The sequence below is a fragment of the Salmo salar genome, chromosome ssa07, assembly GCF_905237065.1.
Source record: "Salmo salar chromosome ssa07, Ssal_v3.1, whole genome shotgun sequence".
NCBI classification, from domain to species: Eukaryota; Metazoa; Chordata; class Actinopteri; order Salmoniformes; family Salmonidae; genus Salmo; species Salmo salar.
This window is the reverse complement of record NC_059448.1, coordinates 11,754,606-11,771,361: the sequence shown is the minus strand read 5'-3', so window position 1 is coordinate 11,771,361 and position 16,756 is coordinate 11,754,606. Positions and strand designations below refer to the sequence as shown.

The following is a 16,756-nucleotide window of genomic DNA, read 5'->3' as shown; positions in this document are numbered from 1 at the left end:
TGGAAGACAAAGGGACAATTATGGCTTATGATGTCACAGTCTAGCAGCTCTTCAGACTAACAAACAAACAAACAAGACAGAGGCTGTTAATCCATAACTTCAGGAGGACTCTCTTTCTCATCCCCTCAAGATAATTCTCAAGACAAAGTCCTGTTTCAACCATTCAGTTAAACCATGACTAATCAAATACAAGACCCGCAAAGTGGTATGGGGTACAATCCAAGTCATTCCATACACCAGCCCTGGAGTGTGTGTGTGAGTGAGTGAGTGAGTGAGTGAGTGAGTGAGTGAGTGTGTGTGTGTGTGTGTGTGTGTGTGTGTGTGTGTGTGTGTGTGTGTGTGTGTGTGTGTGAGTGAGTGAGTGAGTGAGTGAGTGAGTGAGTGAGTGTGTGTGTGTGTGAGTGAGTGAGTGAGTGAGTGTGTGTGTGTGTGTGTGAGTGTGTGTGTGTGTGTGTGTGTGTGAGTGAGTGAGTGAGTGAGTGAGTGTGTGTGTGTGTGGTATACACTCTCCCTGGAGTGTGGTGTCTTGTATGTCTATGTTAGTGCAAATGACATTGACTGTCTGTAATGTTTATTTTTCTCTCTAGTGAGGCAGAAAGCAGATGAGGCTGGTCCCCTGGTCTGCTCTGCAATCAATGCTGTTCAATAACACTCAGCCAGCGACACGCTAAAACAGTCCCCTGAGCCACAAACACTGACGACAAAGGTTCCCATCTGCTTTGAAGAGCAACACATTATGCCCCTCAGTCTGTGACTTCCTCACTACAATGACGTGTATGTTAAGTATAACAGGTATTGGAAATACTTCACTTGTATTGTGTAGGCCTGTGGTCAGTTCCATTTCATGTACTGTACCTTTGGCAGGGCGTATTTAGGGAAACTCATCTGGACAAAGTCGTTCCGTCGGTATGAGACGTAGTGCTTGGTGCGGTTTCCTGTGGTCACCTAGGTAACAGACGGAGAGGAAGAGAGAAACACACCATGTCAAGGACTAACTCCATGTCTCCCATACCACACATACCACACATACCACACATACCACACATACCACACATACCACACATACCACACCACACATACCACACATACCACACATACCACACATACCACACATACCACACATACCACACCACACATACCACACCACACATACCACACATACCACACATACCACACATACCACACATACCACACCACACATACCACACATACCACACATACCACACATACCACACATACCACACATACCACACATACCACACATACCACACATACCACACCACACATACCACACATACCACACATACCACACATACCACACATACCACACCACACCACACATACCACACCACACATACCACGCATACCATACCACACCACACATACCACACATACCACACATACCACACATACCACACATACCATACCACACCACACATACCACACCACACATATCACGCATACCATACCATACCACACATACCACACATACCACACATACCACACATACCACACCACACATACCACGCATACCATACCATACCACACATACCACACATACCACACATACCACACATACCACACCACACATACCACACATACCACGCATACCATACCACACCACACATACCACACCACACATACCACACATACCACACATACCACACATACCATACCACACCACACATACCACACCACACATACCACGCATACCATACCACACCACACATACCACACATACCACACATACCACACATACCACACATACCACACATACCACACCACACATACCACACCACACATACCACACATACCATACCACACCACACATACCACACATACCACACATACCACACATACCATACCACACCACACATACCACACCACACATACCACGCATACCATACCACACCACACATACCACACATACCACACATACCACACATACCACACATACCACACATACCACACATACCACACCACACATACCACACATACCATACCACACCACATATACCACACATACCACACATACCACACATACCATACCACACCACACATACCACACCACACATACCACGCATACCATACCACACCACACATACCACACATACCACACATACCACACATACCACACATACCACACCACACCACACATACCACACCACACATACCACGCATACCATACCACACCACACATACCACACATACCACACATACCACACATACCACACATACCATACCACACCACACATACCACACCACACATACCACGCATACCATACCACACCACACATACCACACATACCACACATACCACACATACCACACATACCACACCACACATACCACACCACACATACCACACCACACATACCACACCACACATACCACACCACACATACCACACCACACATACCACACCACACATACCACGCATACCATACCACACCACACATACCACACCACACATACCACACATACCACACATACCACACATACCACACATACCACACCACACATACCACACCACACATACCACAAATACCACACATACCACACCACACATACCACACATACCACACATACCACACCACACATACCACACACATACCACACATACCACACCACACATACCACACATACCACACATACCACACCACACATACCACACATACCACACATACCACACCACACATACCACACATACCACACATACCACACCACACATACCACACATACCACACATACCACACCACACCACACATACCACACCACACATACCACACATACCACACATACCACACCACACATACCACACCACACATACCACACATACCACACCACACATACCACACCACACATACCACACCACACCACACCACACATACCACACCACACATACCACACATACCACACCACACATACCACACTACACCACACATACCACACCACACCACACATACCACACATACCACACCACATATACCACACATACCACACCACACCACACATACCACACATACCACACCACACCACACATACCACACCACACATACTATGTTCCTTATGACTGATCTACTCTACTTCTCACTTACGAAACTGAAAAACAGAGAGCATGAGAGATAGGAGAAAGAAGAAAGAGAAAGAAAGAGAGATAGAGAGATGAAGAGAGAAAGAGAGAGAGAGAGAGTGAGAGAGAGAGAGAAAGAGAAAGAGAGAAAGAGAGAGAGAGAGAGAGAGAGGAAGGTAGAGAGAGAGAGAGAGACAGAGAGAGAGGAAGGTAGAGAGAGAGAGAGAGAGACAGAGAGAGAGGAAGGTAGAGAGAGGGAGGGATAGAGAGAGAGAGAGAAATTAGAGAGAGAAATAGAGACAATGTGAGAGAAAAGGTGCACACCAGCAACCTAACCACCACAGGTAAACAGGAGGTGTACACACTGGGGAGTTCGCCATCTGTTATTCCCAGCCTCAGCAGAGAGAAAGAGAGACAGAAATAGAGGGAAGGGGGGAGAGAGAGAGATGGAGCGATAGAGAGTGAGCGAGAGAGAGAGAGAGAGAGAGAGAGAGAGAGAGAGAGAGAGAGCAAGGTGGAGCGAGAGAGAGAGGCAGAGAGGGAGGGAGGGAAGGAGGGAGAGAACGCGAGAGAGAATGAGAGATAGAGAGAGAGGGAGCGAGAGAGAGAGGGAGGGAGAGAGAGAGAGACATAGAGACAGAGAGAGAGGATGCAAATCCCAAAAGAATGCTGTTTGGTAATGATGACGTCATGCTGTGGCATGCTGAGGTGGGATCAGACAATCAGAGAGGACAAGTGCTGACCTGCTAAAAAAAAGCCCATCTGACATCATAATATTTGACAGTATGGGGGTAGTGTGAACGTTAGTTAGCACTGTGCTAGATCAGTGGTGTCAGCTCAATAGAGTCTGCTTGCCTGTTTGTGGTAAGTGCTGATCTAGGATCAGTTTTTCCTTTTAGATTATAATGAATAAGATGGGGTGGGGACCAGATTCTACACGTTTACTTTGAGACACTTTGTGAATACGGCCCGTGATCTCACTGGGGGAAAGTAAATGCAAGATGCTGAAAATCCTAACACTGCCTGCTGAGCTAAGCTGAAGACCAGCTTGTTCTGGCCAGCTTGTTCTGGCCAGTCATGTGGAAGTTGAACAGATGTTTTCCTGTGTGTGGTGAGTTTGGATGTGTTAATACTAACTCTGGGTCCGTTGTCAGTCTGTATTTCCCTACAGCTCAATATCTGATATACCCCACCCAGGGCACAGGTATACAGTGCTTTCTGAAAGTATTCTGACCCCTTGACTTTTTCAACATTTTGTTACGTTACAGTCTTGCTCTAAAATGGATTAAATTTCTTTTTTTCCTCATCAATCTGCACACAATACCCCATACTGACAAAGTGAAATCAGATTTTTAGACATTTTTGCAAATGTATTGAAAATAAAAAACAGAAATACCTTATTTACATAAGTATTCAGACCCTTTGCTATGAGACTGGAATTGAGCTCAGGTGTATCGATGTGCTGAGAGTCGGGAAGCAAGTTCAGGGAGTGAGTGTTTTAATAAAATAAACGGAACATAATACAAAACAAGAAACACTAACAGCACACAGACATGAAACAGAAACAATGACACCTGGGGAAGGAACCAAAGGGAGTGACACATATAGGGAACTAATCAGGGAGGTGATGGAGTCCAGGTGAGTCTGATGATGCGCAGGTGCGTAACGATGGTGATCGGCGTGCACCATAACGAGCAGCCTGGTGACCTAGAGGCCGGAGAGGGAGCGGCCTGGTGACCTAGAGGTCGGAGAGGGAGCGGCCTGGTGACCTAGAGGCCGGAGAGGGAGCAGCCTGGTGACCTAGAGGCCGGAGAGGGAGCAGCCTGGTGACCTAGAGGCCGGAGAGGGAGCAGCCTGGTGACCTAGAGGCCGGAGAGGGAGCAGCCTGGTGACCTAGAGGCCGGAGAGGGAGCAGCCTGGTGACCTAGAGGACGGAGAGGGAGCAGCCTGGTGACCTAGAGGCCGGAGAGGGAGCAGCCTGGTGACCTAGAGGCCGGAGAGGGAGCAGCCTGGTGACCTAGAGGCCGGAGAGGGAGCAGCCTGGTGACCTAGAGGCGGAGAGGGAGCAGGAGCAGCCTGGTGACCTAGAGGCCGGAGAGGGAGCAGCCTGGTGACCTAGAGGCCGGAGAGGGAGCAGCCTGACATCAGGTGCATCCTGTTTCCATTGATTATTCGTGAGATGTTTCTACAACTTCATTGTCCACCTGTGGTAAATTCAATTGATTGGACATGATTTGGAAAGGAACACGCCTGTCTATATAAGGTCCCACTGTTGACAGTGCATGTCGGAGCAACAACCAAGCCATGAGGGATAAAGGAATTGTCCGTAAAGAGCTCAGAGACAGGATTGTGTGGAGACACAGATCTGGGGAGGGGTACCAAAAAAAAATATTCCGCATTGACGGTCCCCAAGAATACAGTGGCCTGCATCATTCTTAAATGGAAGAAGTTCGGAACCACCAAGACTCTTCCTAGAGCTGGCCGCCTGGCCAATCTGAGCAATCGAGGGAGAAGGGCCTTGGTCAGGGAGAGGTCCATGAACCCGATGGTCACTCTGACAGAGCTCCAGAGTCCCTCTGTGGAGATGGGAGAAACTTCCAGAAGGACAACCATCTCTGCAGCAGTCCACCAAATCAGGTCTTTATGGTAGAGTGGCCAGAAGGAAGCCACTCCTCAGTAAAAGGCACATGACATCCCGCTTGGAATTTGCCAAAAGGCACCTAAAGGACTCTCAGACCATGAGAAACAAGATGAAACCAAGATTGAACTCTTAGTCCTGAATGCCAAGTGTCACGTCTGGAGGAAACCTGGCACCATCCCTACGGTGAAGCATGGTGGTGACAGCACCATGCTGTGGAGCTGTTGTCAGTGGCAGGGACTGGGAGACCAAGCACACAGCCAAGACAACGCAGGAGTGGCTTCTGGACAAGTCTCTGAATATCCTTGAGTGGTCCAGCCAGAGCCCGGACTTGAACCCGATCTAACATCTCTGGAGAGACCTGAAAATAGCTGTGCAGCGACGCTCCCCATCCAACCTGACAGAGCTTGAGAGGAACTACAGAAAAGAATGGGAGAAACTCCCTAAATATAAGCTTGTAGCGTCTTACCCAAGAAGACTCGAGGCTGTTGTCGCTGCCAAAGGTGCTTCATCAAAGTACTGAGTAAAGGGTCTGAATACTTATGTAAATGTGCTATTTCCGTTTAAATATTTAATCATTATGGGTATTGTGTGTAGATTGATGAGGGATAAAAAACAATTTGATCAATTTTAGAATAAGGCTGTAACATAACAAAATATGAAAAAGTCAAGGGGTCTGAATACTTTCCGAAGTCACTCAATCACTGTCATGAGCAGCTGTCATTTCACTAGTGTGTGTGTCTGTACACAGTTGCATGTGTCTATGCATATCTGTCTGTGTGTGTGTGTGTGTGTGTGTGTGTGCTTTGAGGAATGGCTGTGTCCCCCTAACCCTCATCCCTCCCAGCCGCGAAGCAGCAGTTAGTAATGCTCTAGGGATAATCCCTGGGGATAATAGTCCAATCTTTTGTTGATTCTGACCCTCCATGGGCCTCGACACGTAATGAGATGTTTAAATGCTCTCTCTATGTCTCCTCCACTCTCTATGTCGCCTCCACTTTCTCTCTCTCTCTCTCTCTCTCTCTCTCTCTCTCTCTCTCTCTCTCTTCCCCATTTCTCTCATACACTCGATATTCAGATTGAGTAACATTTTAGTTTAAAAAAAGTATGTTCTCTCTCTCTCTCTCTCTCTCTCTCTCTCTCTCTCTCTCTCCATAGTGTCTGCTCTTATCACAGGATAAGCTGGTAGCTGTAGCTATTATTGCTACAATTATAGACACTACTGTAGCTACTACTATAGCTACTACTATAGCTACTACTGTAGCTACTACTATAGCTACTACAATATATACTATTATAGATACTACTGTAGCTACTACTATAGCTACTACAATATACACTACAATATATACTATTATAGATACTACTATATCTACTACTGTAGCTACTACTGTAGCTACTAATATAGCTACTACTATAGCTACTATAATAGCTATTACAATAGATACTATTATAGATACTACTATAGCTACTACTATAGCTACTTCAATAGATACTATTATAGATACTACTATTAGCTACTACTACAGTATAACTACTATGATAGCTACTATTATAGTTACTACTATAGTTACATACTATAGATACCTACTACTATAGATACCTACTACTATACCTACTACTATAGATACTATTATAGCTGCTATTATAAATACTACAATAGATACTACTATAGATACTATTATAGCTGCTATTATAAATACTACAATAGATAATACTATACCTACTACAATAGATACTATTATAACTTCTACTATATATACTACTATAGATACTACTATAGATACTATTATAGATACTACTATACCTACTACTATAGATACTATTATAGCTGCTGCTATAGATACTATTATAGCTGCTACTATATGTACTATTATAGATACCACTATAGATAATACTATACCTACTACTATAGATACTATTATAGCTACTACTATAGATAATACTATAGATACTACTATAGATAATATTATAGATACTACTATAGCTACTACTATAGATACTATTATAGCTACTACTATAGATACTATTATAGCTACTACTATAGCTACTACTATAGCTACTACTATAGCTACAATTATAGCAACTACTACAGCTACTATTATAGATACTAATATAGCTATTACTATAGATACTATTACAGCTGCTACTATAGATACTACTATAGATAATGCTATACCTACTACTATAGATACTAGTATAGTTACTACTATAGATACTACAATACCTACTACTATAGATACTACTATACCGTCTACTGTAGATACTGCTATAGATACTACAATAGCTGCTATTATAGATACTATTATAGCTACAACAATATATACTATTATAGATTCTACTATAGATACTACTATAGCTGCTATTATATATACTATTGTAGATACTATTATAGTTACTACTATAGATACTACTATAGCAACTACTATGATACTATTATAGCTACTACTATAGATACTATTAGAGCTACTATTATAGCTAATACTATAGCTACCATTATATATACTATTATATATAATACTATAGATACTACTATGGATACTACTATAGTTGTTATTATATATACTATTGTAGATACTACTGTAGATACTACTATAGCTGCTACTATATATACTACTATAGATACTACTATAGATACTGCTATAGATACTATTATAGATACTACTATAGCTGCTATTATATATACTATTATAGATACTACAATAGCTGTTATTATAGATACTACTATAGCTGTTATTATAGATACTACTATAGCTACAACTATAGGTACTATTATAGCTACTACTATAGATACTACTATAGCTACTACTATAGCTGTTATTATAGATACTACTATAGCTACTACTATAGATACTACTATAGCTACTACTATAGGTGCTACTATAGATACTACTATAGCTGTTATTATAGATACTACTATTAGCTACTACTATAGATAATATTATAGCTACTACTATAGGTGCTACTATAGATACTACTATAGCTGCTATTATAGATACTACTATAGCTGTTATTATAGATACTACTATTAGCTACTACTATAGATAATATTATAGCTACTACTATAGGTGCTACTATAGATACTACTATAGCTGTTATGATAGATACTACTATAGCTGTTATTATAGATACTACTATAGCTGTTATTATAGATACTACTATAGCTACAACTATAGGTACTATTATAGCTACTACTATAGATACTACTATAGATACTACTATAGCTGTTATTATAGATACTACTATAGCTACTACTATAGATACTACTATAGCTACTACTATAGGTGCTACTATAGATACTACTATAGCTGCTATTATATATACTATTATATATACTACTATAGATACTATTATAGCTACTACTATAGATACTACTATAGCTGCTATTATATATACTACTATAGCTACTATTATATATACTACTATAGATACTATTATAGCTACTACTATAGATACTAATATAGCTACTACTATAGATACTACTATAGCTACTACTATAGATACTATTGTAGCTACTACTATAGATACTACTATAGCTACTACTATAGGTGCTATTATAGATACTACTATAGCTGTTATTATAGATACTACTATTAGCTACTACTATAGATAATATTATAGCTACTACTATAGGTGCTACTATAGATACTACTATAGCTGTTATTATAGATACTACTATAGCTACTACTATAGATACTACTATAGCTACTACTATAGGTGCTACTATAGATACTACTATAGCTGCTATTATATATACTATTATATATACTACTATAGATACTATTATAGCTACTACTATAGATACTACTATAGCTGCTATTATATATACTACTATAGCTACTATTATATATACTACTATAGATACTATTATAGCTACTACTATAGATACTACTATAGCTACTACTATAGATACTACTATAGCTACTACTATAGATACTATTGTAGCTACTACTATAGATACTACTATAGCTACTACTATAGGTGCTATTATAGATACTACTATAGCTGTTATTATAGATACTACTATTAGCTACTACTATAGATAATATTATAGCTACTACTATAGGTGCTACTATAGATACTACTATAGCTGTTATTATAGATACTACTATAGCTGTTATTATAGATACTACTATAGCTGTTATTATAGATACTACTATAGCTACAACTATAGGTACTATTATAGCTACTACTATAGATACTACTATAGATACTACTATAGCTGTTATTATAGATACTACTATAGCTACTACTATAGATACTACTATAGCTACTACTATAGATACTACTATAGCTACTACTATAGGTGCTACTATAGATACTACTATAGCTGCTATTATAGATACTACTATAGCTGTTATTATAGATACTACTATAGCTACTACTATAGATACTACTATAGCTACTACTATAGGTGCTACTACTATATATACTACTATAGCTACTACTATAGATACTACTATAGCTACTACTATAGATACTATTGTAGCTACTACTATAGATACTACTATAGCTACTACTATAGCTGCTATTATAGATACTACTATAGCTGTTATTATAGATACTACTATAGCTACTACTATAGATACTTCTATAGCTACTACTATAGGTGCTATTATAGATACTACTATAGCTGTTATTATAGATACTACTATAGCTACAACTATAGGTACTATTATAGCTACTACTATAGATACTACTATAGATACTACTATAGATACTACTATAGCTGTTATTATAGATACTACTATAGATACTACTATAGCTACTACTATAGATACTACTATAGCTACTACTATAGGTGCTACTATAGATACTACTATAGATACTACTATAGATACTACTATAGATACTACTATAGCTGTTATTATAGATACTACTATAGCTACTACTATAGATAATATTATAGCTACTACTATAGCTACTACTATAGATACTACTATAGCTACTACTATAGATACTACTATAGCTACTACTTTAGCTGCTATTATAGATACTGCTATAGCTGTTATTATAGATACTACTATAGCTACTACTATAGCTACTACTATAGCTACTACTATAGCTGCTATTATAGATACTACTATAGCTGTTATTATAGATACTATTATAGATACTACTATAGCTACTACTATAGATACTACTATAGCTACTACTATAGATACTACTATAGCTACTACGCGCTATAGATACTGCTATAGCTGCAATACTACTATAGATACTATTATAGCTACTACTATAGATACTACTATAGCTGCTATTATCGATACTACTATAGCTACTACTATAGATACTATTATAGCTACTACTATAGATACTACTATAGCTACTACTATCGATACTACTATAACTACTACTATAGGTGCTACTATAGATACTGCTATAGCTGTTATTATAGATACTACTATAGCTACAACTATATATACTATTATAGCTACTACTATAGATACTACTATAGATACTGTTATAGCTACTACTATAGCTGCTATATATATATACTACTATAGATACTACTATAGATACTACTACAGCTGCTATTATATATATTATTATAGCTGCTATTATAGCTACTATTTCAGTATAGCTACTATTATAGCTATTTAGCCCACTACTGACAATGGGAGCTCCATCTTATGATGTGTAATGTCCTTACAAACAACCATTCCTTAATATCTTACAAGCAAGCGTTCATTACTATTTCATAAGCAACCATTACTTCATATCTAAATGCCAAAGTGTGTAGATTTAGAGAGGGACATTTAAATCATTAGGATGTCATTAGGATTTTATGCAGTGGTACATTTGGTTGATTTTATCTCAGATTTTTTTGTATGTTTCTGTATGTATTTTGTTTATGGTGTGTCTATGAGATGTGTCTGAAATATTGTTCCCCCCTGCTGCTGTCTTGGACCAGGTCTCTCTTGAAAAATAAATGTTATCACAATAACACTAACCTGGATAAACACAGGCTGTATAAAATCAAGCAAGCTGCCAAAGGGGGTAGTCTATACAATTGTGGCACATTATAACCAAACAATCGTGAAGACATATCACAAATACAAAGGGTTTTATAATAAATGTGTCTTTACCTTGACAAAGATGTAGTCGTCCTGGACTGAGAGAGAGTGGTGGTCAATCTTCCCCAGGAACTGGGCCGTCACCGTCTTGTCTGAGCAGTTCTGGATCAGACAGGTTACATACAGGTACCCTGGGGAGAGAGAATTAAGAGTGCAGCTTTTAGAGCCCCAGCCCCAGAATACACATTATTGTAGGGGACAATGTACAAATGTTTTTCAGAAATATATTTCATTGCGTAAATGTATTTATTGGTTTCATTTCATTTTGATAAGACATAAAAATCCAATGAATTGAAGGTTATTTGTTGATGTAAAAATGGAAATGTTGTTTCATTAGATTTGGAGTGGGGTTACGCTGAACCGTACTGAATTTCGCACACAGCATCTGCATCAGCAACAACTGTAGTGGCAAGACTTGTCAGGGAGATGACAAGCTAGCGATGTTGCCTTGGGTGGACCTTGGAAGGGCATAAGCCCACCCACTGGGGAGCCAGGGCCCAGCCAATCAGAATGAGTTTTTCCCCACAAAAGTGCTTTATTACAGACAGAAATACTCCTCAGCACCCAAGGAGGATGACAAGGACTTGGGGAAATATGCAGCTGGAAAGTAAAATATGAGGAAAATAATTGTTTTGGCCCTACAGACATCGATTACCAAATATAAGACCGACATGGTTACCGTGGTTACCGACATGAATTACGTGGATAGTGTGAAAGACTGGTTGATGGTACGAGGAGATGTTTAATAGAGTTAAACCTGGTTAACCTGTTTATGTGAGTCTGTGTAGACCTGTTCAGTGTGTTGCTGTATGTATCTGGATGTGTGACTAGACGACAGTGTGTCCATGTGTCTGCATTAGCTGCCTTGCCGCTCCCCACATCAATCTCCCTAACGACACACACAGACCCTGCCAGCTTCCCAGCGAGCCTGCCTCATCCATCAACCCTCCACCCCTATCTCCCATCTACCCCCTCATCACTCACCATCCCTGGGCATAGACCCTAGGCAAGTCCCAGGCTTGTGTGCTGACCTAGGCCTCTCTCTAGGGCTCAGGTAGATTGTGTGACCAGGCCACCATGCCACCATCCGTCCCCCCGGTACCTGCCATCGTTTAACCTTGACAGGACCCAGGGTGACAGGGGGGCACAGGGGGAACAGCTTGGCCTGGCATGCCTGGTCGCCCAGGTCCCTCTAACCCATCCGTCTGGAAGTGTGAGCTGCCGTGCCATGGAGAGGTGGGGGGAGGGTGGGGGAGAGAAGGACCATGTGGCTCTGCCTAGCCCAGGGAAGAGCTCTCCTGCCTGGGCAGCTGGGCCAGACAGACAGCCTCTCTGGTTCTCTGAAAAAACACGGTCCAGGCTTGTTCCAGATGACAGGTTCCAGACTCTAAGCTGCATGTTCAGTTCCCCATCAGAAAGTATAGAAACACCTATGGGATTTGGGAGTTGTTTCTCACTTTTTTTGGGGGGGAAGATGATTTGTTTTAAGTGACTTCATATCAGGGGAGATGTGTTGAGTAACAAACAAGGCATTAACATGTTCTCTCCTTCATTTGTCCTTCCTCTCCTTCTTTTCCTGTCTTCCAGTGTCAGTCTGTTTTATTCTCCTGGTCTACTCTGTGGGATGCTGGGTTGTCAAAGTGTACCGAGCGGGAAGACAAGGCTCAGCATTCTAAAGCAAACACACATGCATTCTAACATAGGCATGCAGACACACACACTAGCGCACGCACATACACACACCTTCTACACCCTCCAGTCTACACACTCCTATTACCCCCTTGGTGGGTAGTGCAGAGTTAACCTGGCTGGCTGCTGATATGACAATCCACTCTGACTGGGGACCTGGGCACTGAGTTCCCCCTGACTCCCCTCTGACTCCCCCCTGACTTCCCCTCTGACTTCCCCTCTGACTCCCCCCTGACTTCCCCTCTGACTCCCCCCTGACTTCCCCTCTGACTTCCCCTCTGACTCCCCCCTGACTTCCCCTCTGACTCCCCCCTGACTTCCCCTGACTTCCCCCTGACTTCCCCCTGACTTCCCCTCTGACTCCCCTGACTTCCCCCTGACTCCCCCTGACTTCCCCTGACTTCCCTCTGACTTCCCCCTGACTTCCCCTCTGACTTCCCCCCTGACTTCCCCTGACTTCCCCTGACTTCCCCTGACTTCCCCTGACTTCCCCCTGACTTCCCCTGACTTCCCCCTGACTTCCCCCTGACTTCCCCTGACTTCCCTCTGACTTCCCCCCTGACTTCCCCCTGACTTCCCCCTGACTTCCCCTGACTTCCCCTGACTTCCCCTGACTTCCCCCTGACTTCCCCTGACTTCCCCTGACTTCCCCTGACTTCCCCTCTGACTTCCCCTGACTTCCCCTCTGACTTCCTCTCTGACTTCCTCTCTGACTTCCCCTGACTTCCTCTCTGACTTCCCCCTGACTTCCCCCAAGACTTCCCCAAGACTTCCCCTCTGACTTCCTCTCTGACTTCCCCCTGACTTCCCCTCTGACTTCCTCTCTGACTTCCCCCTGACTTCCCCCAAGACTTCCTCTCTGACTTCCTCTCTGACTTCCCCCTGACTTCCCCTGACTTCCCCTGACTTTTCCCTGACTTTTCCCTGACTCCACTATGACCTCACTAGAAGGTCAACCCATCACCCCCTTCATTACCTGAGTCTACACTGATGGTTCAGAGGCAGATGAAGGACAGGCCAATAGGAAGAGAATGAGAGGGATTGAGGGAGAAAGGTTATTGGTGCCTGTGGGAGTTGAACAGACAGTATACTTGTCTAGAATGGAGAGGAGGAAAATGAGAGATGGGTAGTTGAGGGTGGCAATGTGTGTTCAGGGGATTCTAGAGGAAGTAGGTGTACTCACTTTGTAATAGTGTATAGTCAGTGAGAAAGTGGGTAAGGATAGAGTTCACAGATAATCCAGACATGCATGCACACTGAAAGAACAGCACCATACCTCCACTTGTGTCCTGCATCTCCATATGCACCAAGTCAGGATCCACATCTACATCAGCCACAGACCTGAGACAGAGGAAGATAAAATTCAAGTTGAAAGTTGGAACAACAGAACTCCTCTTCTTGTGCACTTCACCCCCCTTCCTCCCTCTCTCTCTCTCTTCCTCCCTCTCTCTCCCCCCTCTCTCTCTCTTCCTCCCTCCCCTCTCTCTCCCCCCTCTCTCTCTTTCCCCCTCTCTCTTTTCTCCCTATCTCTCTCTTTCCCTGCTCTCTCTCTCCCCCCTCTCTCTCCCCCCCCCTCTCTCTCTTTCCCCTCTCTCTCCCCTCCTCTCTCTTTCCCCCTCTCTCTTTTCTCCCTCTCTCTCTCTTCCCCCCTCTCTCTCTTCCCCCTCTCTCTCTTTCCCCTCTCTTTCTCCCCTCCTCTCTCTCCCCCCTCTCTCTCTCCCCCTCTCTCTTTCCCCTCTCTCTCTTCCCCCTCTCTCTTTCCCCTCTCTCTCTCCCCTCCTCTCTCTCCCCCTCTCTCTCTTCCCCTCTCTCTTTCCCCCTCTCTCTCTCCCTCTCCCCCTCTCTCTTTCCCCCCTCTCTCCCTCTTCCCTTTGCCCCTTTCTCTCTGATTAGAAGTCAGTAGTGAAGTCTGTGAAAACTCCTCAGCTCTTTAAAGATCTATGTTAAATATATAAAACCTCCATTACGGTCCGTATAAAGAGCCTGTACGTGCAATTACTGTAGCAAGTTGTGGAAGAGAGGGAGAGAAGGAATGAGGGAGGGAGGGAAAGAGGAAAGGAGGGAGGGAGAGAGAGAACACAACTCCTTTTTGTATTCTATCAAACTTCTGCCATAATATCAGTATTCTACTCACATAGTTTGGCATTCTCTGAGATGTTCTTTCCGTCTGCTCATGGCCATCAACACCACACGAGCCACAAGTTCACGAAACCCGTAACCAGTTCACCTCAGCTCTATTTCATGGGATAGCCACTAGCCAGTAACAACCTCTAAACCCAACTCTGAATAAGTAGAGAAACAGAGTCGTATAAAGCATCAGTGTCTGTGGCATCCATCTTGTCGGACGGACCACCCCGTCAGATAGTAGCTGACTAGCTCTTTCAAGTGAACTTGATTTATCAGGATTGGCTTCCAGACCATTCTTCTCTTCCACAGGGAGAACAAGGCTATTACAGGCCTAACAATCAGCTAATGCTGGCCTATCGGAAAGCATAGATGCTTTGAGAGGCTTTTTAAGGCCCAGGCGTTTTCCCTGTCAGCGCATGTGGTCAGAAAGCACTCTCAGCCCTAGTGTGTTCTAGTTAGAGAAAAATAAAATCTTGACCCTACGACTTGAGCAGGAACAACTAGGCCCTAGGCATATAACTACTGTGTCTCTGTTAGCATTTTACACCTCACTACATACTGGATATTATTGTATTGTTCGGAGAGTCGCTGGCAAAAACAAATGGTGATGGTTTTATTAGTAGTCAGTGGTTGGGTTTACACACGTGCTCTGTTGATTAAGTACAGTGGCTTGCGAAAATATACATCCCCCTTGGCATTTTTCCAGTTTTGTTGCCATACAACCTGGAATTAAAATGGATTTTTTGGGGGGTTTGTATCATTTGATTTACACGACATGCCTACCACTTTGAAGAAGCAAAATATTTTTATTGTGAAACAAACAAGAAATAAGTAAAAAAAACAGAAAACCTTGTAGAGCCAACTTTTTCAGCAATTACAGCTGCAAGTCTCTTGGGGTATGTCTCTATAAGCTTGGCACATCTAGCCACTGGGATTTTTGCACATTCTTCAAGGAAATACTGCTCCAGCTCCTTCAAGTTTGATGGGTTCTGCTGGTGTACAGCAATCTTTAAGTCATACCACAGATTCTCAATTGGATTGAGGTCTGGGCTTTGACTAGACCATTTAAATGTTTCCCCTTAAACCACTCAAGTGTTGCTTAAGCATTATTCTTAGGGTCATTGTCCTGCTGGAAGGTGAACCTCCGTCCCA

General features: G+C 42.4%; 1 protein-coding gene across 4 annotated transcripts in view; it reads right to left on the bottom strand.

Annotated features, from left to right (window-relative positions):
• Positions 1-16,756, bottom strand: part of LOC106608564 (VPS10 domain-containing receptor SorCS2) — a 500,590-nt gene that overhangs the window by 47,821 nt on the left and 436,013 nt on the right. For all 4 annotated transcript variants that reach the window (XM_045721501.1, XM_045721503.1, XM_045721502.1 and 1 more), the window contains exons 6-8: positions 14,754-14,818; positions 11,801-11,919; positions 856-945 (exon numbers count right to left, since the gene is read on the bottom strand). In XM_045721501.1, the coding sequence (XP_045577457.1) occupies positions 856-945; positions 11,801-11,919; positions 14,754-14,818 (274 nt within the window). The remainder of the gene's footprint in view (positions 1-855; positions 946-11,800; positions 11,920-14,753; positions 14,819-16,756) is intronic.